Source organism: Galeopterus variegatus, unplaced genomic scaffold, assembly GCF_000696425.1.
Source record: "Galeopterus variegatus unplaced genomic scaffold, G_variegatus-3.0.2 Scaffold9028, whole genome shotgun sequence".
NCBI classification, from domain to species: domain Eukaryota; kingdom Metazoa; phylum Chordata; class Mammalia; order Dermoptera; family Cynocephalidae; genus Galeopterus; species Galeopterus variegatus.
Genome location: NW_007735139.1, coordinates 29,466 through 39,432, shown reverse-complemented (window position 1 = coordinate 39,432; position 9,967 = coordinate 29,466). Strand labels below are relative to the sequence as shown.

The following is a 9,967-nucleotide window of genomic DNA, read 5'->3' as shown; positions in this document are numbered from 1 at the left end:
ACCGGGGGCACCCCGGGGCCGGGCAGGGGCCCTGCGGGCTGGGTGGTCAGGGGGGACTTTCTGGGCAGGGGCTGGGAGGCAGGCGAGGTCTGGGAGGAGCTCGACGATGGGGTCTTGGCGAGCCGGGCGGGCGGTGTGGCACTCCGCGGCGGGTGGCTGAGGGCCACCAGCTCTGAAATCTTGCCCGGTCGGTGCAGGCTCTGCGACCGCTGCTGTCCAGGGCTCGGGGCTTTGGCCGGGGCTGCAGGCTGTACCGGACAAGGGGGCCCCATCTTCTTTAGTGTGGTGTGGGGGCCGGGGGCAGCCTTGGGCGGGCCCCGGGTGGCCGGGCTGGGCAGGTAGATGACTGTCCGTCCTCGGAGCACAGCAGGCACTCCAGACGCGGTCTTGGGAGTGCCACGTGGCTTCTCGGGGCCTCCAAGGGACCGGGGGCTCCCACTGCTATTGGCCGAGATTGCGCCCCGTTTCTCTGGCCGCCGGGCACTGCCCACCTCGCCCGCCACCCTTGGTGGCGGCCCCTTCCTGTGCTTGGCGGGCTGCAGGGTGGAACCCACCGACAGCCCCGAAACGAAGGACAGGATGGAGTCAGACTCGGACGAGGCCTCGCGGGTGGCCGCAGCCGCCTGGTGCAGCCACGTGACGATGGAGTTGGCCCCCTCCTGGATGGCACGCCACTCCACACTGTCCAGGTCCGAGCCCTGATCTGAGCCCGCCGTCTCCTCGCCATGCTCCCGGGGTACCTCTGCCAGCCGCTCATCCTGCCGGGCAGCTCGGGGCTTGCGGCGCCGCGGGACAGACGCCTGGAGCCGGCACCTGGGCATGGCTGCGCCGACGCAGCGTCGCAGAGGCTCCTCCTGGGCCTGCAGGCTTGGGGGACTGTTGCGCCTGTCGTCTGTATCTGGGGCCTTAGTGACCACTGGCTCCTGGCCTCGAAGACGGCCGGCTGGCTGCTCAGGGGGCTCGGGCTCGCTCAGGGAGCTGGCAGAGGAGCTCAGAGAGTAACAGGGCGGGGTCTCATCGGCGATCAGGCTGGGCTGGGCCCGGGCGGGTGGCGCGGCCCTGGACGGGGCCTGGGCCTCCTTTCTGCCCATCTGGCGCTCCCACCTCAGGGCTCGGGGGATGGAGGACGCCCGCCGGAGGGACGGTGCGGCAGGGACCGTGGGCTCCTCGTCAGAGTCGTTGCCGTAGAAGCAGTACACCGCCTCCTCGGTGGGCGTCGTGAGGCACAGCGACTGCAAGGCCCCATCCCCGTGGCCACGGCCCGTGCGCAAGCTGGCCCTGTCCGAGTGGGCACTCGAGGGCCGGCTGAGGGGCAGCTCCAGCCCCGCCCGGCTTCTGCCCACCACCCGGGCCTGCTCCGCGCTCCGGCCGGCACCCCCTGCCTTGTGTCGTTGCCCAGTGGCCTGCCTGGCAGGGGCTGGGCGGCCCGTGACTTTCTGCCTGTCTGCCAGCCCGGCGGGCCGGTCCCTGGGGGGTCCCTGCAGTGTCTCATCACTGAGCGAGGTGGCGCTGGAGAAGTTGACCGGCGTGCCCTCGGCCGAGTCAGTGCAGGAGTCATCCTCCCGGGCCGGGGCAGCCACCAGCATGTAGACGGGCACTGGCAGGGTGCGGCAGCCAGGCACCAGTGCTGAGGCCACCTTGCGGAGCCGGGCAGGCACAGCGGCCCCCAGACACTCATGCAGCAGCTCCAGCTCCTGGTCGGTAGCCGCGCGGGGCCAAGAGCTGGGGGGTGCAGGCCCCTCCTGGCGGCCACCGGCCTCGTCCCGCCTGCGGTGCCCGGCAAAGTGGACGCTGGCACCCCCGGTGCCACCGGTGCGCTCGGAGCAGGCGGGAGGCAGCAACCGCAGTTCCACGTCCTGCTGCACGTAGTGCTCGTGCAGGGCCAGCGCACTGAGGCTGGAGGCACACGAGAAGTTCTCGTCGGGCTTCTCCACCGTGAAGCGCACGCTGCCAGCGTCCAGCTCGGACGGCAGCCGGCAGCGCTCCCGGCAGTCAGCGATGTCCAGGAAGCGCTTCACGTAGCTCTCCCACTGCAGGCTGAACTGGCTGGCCTCGGGCTGGCCAGGGGGCACTGGCGGCGGCGTCTTGCTGCGGCTGGGGGGCATGGTCTGCCCGGGGCTGTCAGGCAGGTCGCTGGGGCTGACCACGCCGCTGCCAAGACCGCTGCATGGGTCGCTGAGGATGGAGCTGGCGATGGACGGGCTCTCAAAACTGCCCAGCGAGCTCACAGAGCTGCAGCGGCTCAGCACCAGCGGCGTCTCTTGCACGTAGTTCTCGGACGAGCTGGATGGCGTGGCATCCTCCACCCCAAGGCCGTGGCCACGGCCCCTCCGGGGCGCTGGGATGGCCACGGGCAGGGAGGTGACCCCCGGCCCCTGCCAGGACCCGTCCAGCTGTGCCTTGCTGGGGCCCACCTCCTCCAGCCCCTCCAGGGACGAGTCGCTGTCATCCAGCTCTGCCTCGCTGGGGCCTGCGTGGCCGGCTGAAGACAGTGAGGACAGGGAGCTGCAGCGTGAGAGGGACAGCGGCCCCTCCTGTGCCGCCAGCCTCTGCAGCGCCTTGCTGGCTACAGGCAGCGGGGCAGCCGCCGGCCTCTCTGGCACCTTGCTCAAGGCCTCGGCCGGCAGCCAGGCCTGCTTCCGGGCCCCGGAGGAGGCCCCAGGCCCTGCAAGGGACCCCACACTCGCCCTGGCTGCGCTCTCCAGTAGCGGCACGTGCTGGTAGGTGGGCGACAGCTTGATGGTGCGTACTCGGGCATCGGTGGGTGCCGTGTCCCGGGCCAGTGGCTCGGCCTGGCTGCCGGGAAGGTCAAGGTCCAGCCGGCTGGGCCGCACCTGCCCGCACAGCGGGTCCTCACGGTGCTCAGCCAGCACAGACAGGGGGCAGGGCCGCATGTGCTCTCGCGGACAGTATCCATCACTGGTGCTGCCGCTGTTCAGGCTGTCGTTGGAGAGGCTGGCATGGGCCGCTTTGAGCCGCAGCAGCGGATGGGCCCGGCTACCTGCCTCCCGCCGCCCACCCTCGGGGCCCCGGCAGGGTGAACAGGACTGGGCGCGGCCCTCCCTTGGTGCCTCCTGCCCGGGGTCCCCCGAGCTGAGGCTGAAGCTGTCATCAGAAGAAGTGTGCAGGGCGGAGATGTCCTCCACCAGCCGGTCAATCCGCGCCACTGCCAGCGCCAGCTTGGCCTTGGCCTTGGCTGCCACGGACGCCTCCGCGCTGGCCTCCTTCTCTGCCTCCAGGCCGCCATGGCGGACAGGCAGGGTGCGGGCCAGTGCCTGCCCCTGCAGGAAGGGGCTGCCCAGGAATAGGGACAGCACGGCTGGGCTGGCAGGCTCAGCGGTGGCAGCAGCGGTGGCCAGAGAGGGCGCGTCATCGTCATCAAAGCAGCCAGAGTCCGAGGCGTAGTCCTGGGCCAGGCCGTCCAGGTGGCGCAGGGGCGGCAGTGGCTTCTTGGAGGCGGGCTCGGACTCGGGCAGGCCCTGCTTCTCCAGGTGGTTGAGTGCCTGGGCCAGGTGCCGGGCATCCAGCTCTGCCTCCAGCGCCCGCTGCTTCCGCACGTACAGGCTGGGCACGCAGCTGCCCGGGGAGACGGCGGTGGCTGATGCCTGGTACTTGGCGGGCCGGTGGGCCAGCAGGTTGCGCAGGGCGGCGGCGCTGCCCATGGCGATCATCTTGTGCTTGGAGTGCACCAGGTTGCGCAGCATGCCCACAGCGCCCAGGTCCCACAGCAGCTCCTGGTCGCGGGGGCTGCGGGCTGACAGGTTCCAGAGCGTGCCGCAGGCGTTGCTCACTATGGTCAGGCTATGCGAGGTCAGGTGCTGCAGCAGCGTCTGCAGGCAGTTGTGGTCACGAAGCACTTGCCTGCGACAAGGAGCGTCGGGTCAGCCCAGGCCACCCCCACCCTCCCGCCAGGAATGGGGCGGCCGGACTTAGCAAACAAATAAGTATGGATTTGAGAAAAATGAATAATTTTCAGTGTAAGTATATCCCAATATTGTATGAGCTAGACTCGCACTAAAAATTAAATATTTTAAAAACATGTATTATATACTAGTACGTTATCTAAGAAATAATATTTCTTTTATTTTAATGAATAAAAATGTTTGCAAACAAAATAATGTTTGCGGAAATTCGTCTCACAGTATTTGGGATATACTTATAGTAAAAATACATTTTATATTCATAATAAGTGTTATTTACTCATATTGTTTGGTAATTAATAATTTTTTATTTTGATGAATGTTATTATTAATATCATTTAACAAGTAATAAGTTAATTTTTTAATTTAATAAGTAAATTAATGTTTCAGTATATGTCTATCCTATGTGACACTTGGCATATATTTATACTGGAAAATGACTGCCAAATCGGGACACCCGTGCGCCGGAGGACAATACACAGTAGAGGGTCTGCCTTTCCCAGCCCCGACTCCCCCTGTGCCTATTGCGCCGGAGGACAATACACAGTAGAGGGTCTGCCTTTCCCAGCCCCGACTCCCCCTGTGCCCACGGTGCCCGTGGGGCTGGCGGACTGACCTGTAGTCCTCACGGGTGGCGATGAGGCTGGACACGTTCCGCAGGATGCCACCGCCGCTCTCGATGATGGCCAGCGAGTTGCTCTGGCACTTGTAGGTCAGCGTGCTCACCAGGAAGCCCAGTGCGCCGTCCACCTGGCAGATGGCAGCCTTGTTCTCCGTGCTGTGGGCCGACAGATTCCACAGGGCGCTGAGCACGCTCTTCAGGGTGGACTCCTGGGCACGGGGCAGGGGGGCGGTCAGTGGCTGGGTGGGACCAGAGGCCCCGGCCCACCCACCCCACCCAGACAGGAAGACAGTCACCCCCATATGTCTTCAAATAACAGGATAGAACAATAGAATCGGCCAATGCAGGGTGGGACACCAGAGGCCCAGCTGGGGCTGGACCACCTGCTGAGCTGTGGGGGGCTCAGCCTGGTTGTCCCCCACCCCTGATGGAGAACTCACTACTGGCCGCCCAAGGCTCCCTGCCCCGTGGCTTGCATGAACCAGCCTGGTGGCTCCCACTCCCTGGGACCCGCCTGGTGCCCACCTTGGTGGCCCTCAGGACGCACTGCACCAGGGCAGTCATGCTGCCGACCTCCCTGAGCACCTTCTTGCTGCTGATGTCCGCCCGCCAGGACAGGTTGCGCAGGATGCTAGACACCACCTGGGCCACAGCAGGGTGGGTCAGGCACGGTGGGACCCAGGGCCCAGGCTCCCGGGTGGCACCACACCCCCCATCAACCCTGGTGAGCTGGGCATACGTGTCACAGGACAGGGTGGGCCCCTGCGGAGGGGTTGCGGCCCTGTATGGCTGTCCCAGCGCCCCGCCCCACCGGGTACCTGGTGGAGATCTTCACTCTCCGAGGCCAGCTGGGCCACGATGGCCTCCATGCAGCCCCGCTGGGCACACAGTGTGGCCTGTTGGGGAACACAGGACGGTCACAGCAGGTGGGGCAAGGGGCAGGAGGGAGACCGCCCCTTCCCACCTTCCGGCTACGTGCTGGAGCTCCAACCCTGGACCTCCTAGTCCTCGATGCACAGGGCAGGGTTACCCTATTGCTCAGGTTAGGAAACTGAGGCACAGACAGGTGCAGACCCGCAGCCTCCCCAGAGCCCCCTCTCTGAAATGAAAGCTGTCCTCCACAGAGGCAGCAGCCGCGGCTGAGAGGACACGGGCCCAGCAAGCCCAGCCACAGCCCCTGCCCTTCCAGCCCTCCCTGGGCCTCAGTCTACCCCTCTGCAAGTCGGGGACCGTTGCTTCCACCCCTCAGAGCTGTTTTGAGGCTGGAACAAGGTGGAGGCACACTCAGCTGATCCCAGGAGCCCCTGATAGGGGGGTGCTGACCTCACCCACCCACCACCCCTGGCACCTTGTTGGCGACGTCCCCAAAAGTGAGGTTGGTGAGGGTCATGCCAGCGTAGCGACGCAGGGCGAGGTTGAGCGGGTCCCGGGTCATCTTATGCATCTCGTAGTCGACCTGCAGTAACTCTGCCACCGCCTGCAGCCCACCTGTGGGGATCCCGCGAGGCTGGGGGCCAGCGAGGCCTGCCCTGCCTGGTGCCCAGCGCCCCACACGGCCCCCTCCCTCCTGCCTTCTAGACCTTGCCCGTGCTGTCCCCTTGCTTCGATGCCTCCTTCCAAGCCCTGAGCCCCAATTCACACTTCTGGCTGCGGAGCCTCTGCACGGGCTGTTCCCTCGGCCTGGAATACTCTTCCCTGTCCTGTTTGAAAAGGTTCCCGGCTCGCCCCGTGGCTCCCAGCTCAAGAGACACTTCCTCAAGAAAGCCCCAATAAGGCTTCCCAAATGAGGATCCCCCAACACGACCATTAGACAGAGAGCGGCGGGGGCAGACGGCACCCACTCAAGAGCTGCTGGCGACAGCTGTCACGTCCACCGTGTGTAACTCACCAGGAAAACCGGGTTTTTGCTTTCAAAAGAGTAAGTGAACGTGGGGGGGACGGTCTCTATAAGGCGGGGGAAAGACCTTGTCACTGAAACAGAGCCTTTCCTCCCGCTTCACTTAGCACAGACAATAGAGGCAAATTCGGTCATTGTCGGGGCCGGGGCGGGCCCCTGGGGAAGCTACTTAGTAACACGTATCAGAAAATTTCCAAAGTGAACTGCAAACACCTGTGTCCACAGCAGGAGGTATGACAGCCACAAGGTGGAAGTAGCCCAAGTGTCCACCGACAGGTGAATGGATAACATGGTCCATCCACACCCTGGAACGTCCCTCAGCCATGGACATCAGCGAGGCTCTGACACACGCTGCCACGTGGATGGACCTTGAATGCGTCACGCTCAGTGACAGACGCCAGACACAGAAGGCCACACAGTGTGTGATTCCATTTGTATGAAATGTCCAGAACAGGCCGATCCACAGAGACAGAAAATGGAGTCGTGGTTGCCAGGGGCTGGGGGGTGAGTGTTTAATGGGAACAGAGCATCAGTTTGGGAAGATGAGAAAGTTCTGGAGATGATGGTGGTGACGGCTGCACAACAGTGTGAATGTGCTTAATGCCATGAATCGTTTAATGGGAACAGAGCATCAGTTTGGGAAGATGAGAAAGTTCTGGAGATGATGGTGGTGATGGCTGCACAACAGTGTGAATGTGCTTAATGCCATGAATTGTATGGTTAAAAATGGTTAAGATGGTAAATTTTATATTATGTATATTTTACCACAACATAAAAATAAAGTATATATTATTAGAAGTTAGGGGTGGGGGAAGAAAGCCTTAATCTGGAAATTCCACTCCTGGTAACTCACATGAAGGAAAGAAAATAATAACACGGCGGGGGAACCTCTGAGCCGAGCTGCGGCTCTCAGAGTTATTACTGGAACTCATCTAAGCATCCAGCCGTCGGGGACTGGCCACCTGCATGGATTCCTAAGGGACCAAGACTGCCTTACACCAGCAGCACCCAAGCATTTCGGTCTCAGGACCTCTGTATCCTTTTAATGTTTTTTGAAGACCCCAAAGAGTTTTTGTTTTCAGGGGTTATATCTCTCAACACTTAGGGTTCTAGAAATCAAAATGGAGAGACTCTTTAAATCTCAGAATACAGGGCCGGCCCGTGGCTCACTCGGTAGAGTGTGGTGCTGACAACACCAAGGCCCCGGGTTCGGATCCCATATAGGGATGGCCGGTTCGCTCACTGGCTGAGCGTGGTGCTGACAACACCAAGCCAAGGGTTAAGATCCCCTTACCGGTCATCTTTAAAAAAAAAAAAAAAAAAAAAAAGATGGGCCGAGCCCGTGGCGCACTCGGGAGAGTGCGGTGCTGGGAGCACAGCAGCGCTCCCGCCGCGGGTTCAGATCCTATATAGGGATGACCGGTGCACTCACAGCGCTCACTGGCTGAGCGCGGTGCGGCCAGTCTCAAAAAGGACAAAAAAAAAAAAAAAATCCCAGAATACACAGTCCAGTGGTTGTCAGAGCAGAAGGGCCTGGAATACCCCACTGTGCACACTCTCAAGAGAAGACGGTGAGAAAGGAAAATTGTGTCTCTATTTTTATCAAAGTAACTGTGACCTTGCGGACCTCCTAGAAGGATCTCAGGAGCCCCCAGAGAGATGCAATTTTATAATATAAAAGTAATATACGTGCAGACTACAAAGGTTTAAGGTCAGAGGGGGATACGATGAGAACTGGAGTCTCCTTTCCCACCCAGCTTCGTTGGGGAGGAACCACAGCCGAGGAGCTCCCCGTAGTCTCTCGTGTTTAAACTGCATCACGAGCACACGTGTGCGTGTATGTCACAGAAATGGGGCCACACCACACACACCACCGTGCAGTCTGACTTCCTCCCGCCGCTTACCAAAAATGTAAACAGTTGCATAATATGCAACTGCTTTTAACCAATCCCTTACTGTCGGACACTTATGTTGTTTCCAGTTTTCTGGTTTCATTTGGGTTGGTTGCTGCCTTCCTCGTTTTGTTTTTTTGTTTTGGTTTTTGCACCTTGTAAATCCAGCCAGAGAATAAACACCCCGTTGGGGAGGGATGTTGCACACACTTGTGTCCGATGTCACTGAATCCCCCTCCAAAAAGGGCGCCCCAATATTCTCTCAACCTTAGTAGGGGTTCCGAAGTCCACTTCCGCAGGGCCAGACCAACGTTGACAAAGAGAAGGTATCCTAACATCCCCAAAGCTAAAACTTCACAAGGTCAACCCACCCGCCCCATGGGCGCGCGCGCACGCACGCGCGCAGCTGCACGAAACCATCCGTCAGCTCCGAATCTGCATTGAGTCAGATCTTTTACTTTTGCTTTTGGCTTCCCTGTCCTGAGCCCCAGGACAGCTATGCCTGCCCAGGCCTGCATGAGGCACAGAAGCCTTGGGCCAAAGGGTTGTGTGGGTAGGAGGGCAGCATGCAGCTCACGGGGACAGATGGCCCAGGATGACTATCCACTCACAACAGGTTCTGTAGGACCCCAGGGAGTCTCTGTCCACCTCTGGGCCTCACTGCCCAGCCCTGAGTGGACAAACTTTGATGACCCAGACTCTGTTCCATGGCAGCTGAGACCAAAGCTGTGCCTCGCTGGAGGGCTCCCAGGACGGGGCAATGGAGGACACTCACCTAGCTCGTTCATGGCACGGCGGTATTCCTCATCAAAGGACAGCTTCATCACAGCACAGGTGGCCTGGCAGATCTGTGGCTCGATGGGGACGGGAGCTGTGGGCAAGGGGACCAAGTCAGAGACCCCTGCACCAGGAAATGTCCCCAGGTGGCCCCTGAGGGTCCCCACCCCGTGCCTTCTCCAGCCCACAGGCCTGCAAGGCTCCCTTGAGCCTTGCAAACCGCTGCATGTTGGGCACTTTCAGGGCGCAGGCCTCCTTGACCCCGAGCTCTCTGACACGGGAGGTCGCGGTGGCCTGCCTCGCCAGCCTTGTGAAGGGAGGCGAGGTGTCTGCTGCTCCACACCTCTGACTGTGCTGTCGTCCTATATTGACTTTGCAATCGGCTACGAAAAATAGGAACCTCAAAATCTGCCCCCAACTTTCCTGGGTTACCCACAACCTATGCCTGGCATGCAGTGACTTTCTTGAGCGTTTACCCTGCGCCAGGCCAGTCTGTCGTGAAGTCCCCATAAGGCCTCAGCCACAGCACGGCACAGAGATGCACAGCAAGGGCTGGCGGCCACTGTCACCGCAGTGATGTTACCACCGGGGCTGCACGTCCCTGCACGGAGGCGGCCCGCGAGGCCGCACACTCACCGCTGCCACCGCCGTCGCCCTGGGGCCCACCGTCCCGGGCCTGCAGCCAGTCCCAGCAGGTCTCGCAGTAAGCGCGGATCTGCTCCAGCACGTGCAGGACGCGCATCTCCTTGCGCGCCAGGCCCTGGTCCGGCTGCGAGAAGACGATGTTGTGCAGCGCGGCGTTGGCGCGCATGCGAGCGTCCTTGGCACCCGGCGCCCCAGGGGCCCAGGCGCGACCCCC

The 9,967-nt window shown here is 61.5% G+C and overlaps 1 protein-coding gene across 1 annotated transcript in view; it reads right to left on the bottom strand.

The window, feature by feature from the left end:
- Positions 1 to 9,967, bottom strand: part of APC2 (adenomatosis polyposis coli 2) — an 18,634-nt gene that overhangs the window by 4,896 nt on the left and 3,771 nt on the right. The window contains exons 9-15 of the mRNA XM_008593353.1: positions 9,745 to 9,963; positions 9,107 to 9,202; positions 5,891 to 6,030; positions 5,361 to 5,438; positions 5,068 to 5,184; positions 4,537 to 4,751; positions 3 to 3,861 (exon numbers count right to left, since the gene is read on the bottom strand). Coding sequence (XP_008591575.1) covers positions 3 to 3,861; positions 4,537 to 4,751; positions 5,068 to 5,184; positions 5,361 to 5,438; positions 5,891 to 6,030; positions 9,107 to 9,202; positions 9,745 to 9,963 — 4,724 coding nt within the window. The remainder of the gene's footprint in view (positions 1 to 2; positions 3,862 to 4,536; positions 4,752 to 5,067; positions 5,185 to 5,360; positions 5,439 to 5,890; positions 6,031 to 9,106; positions 9,203 to 9,744; positions 9,964 to 9,967) is intronic.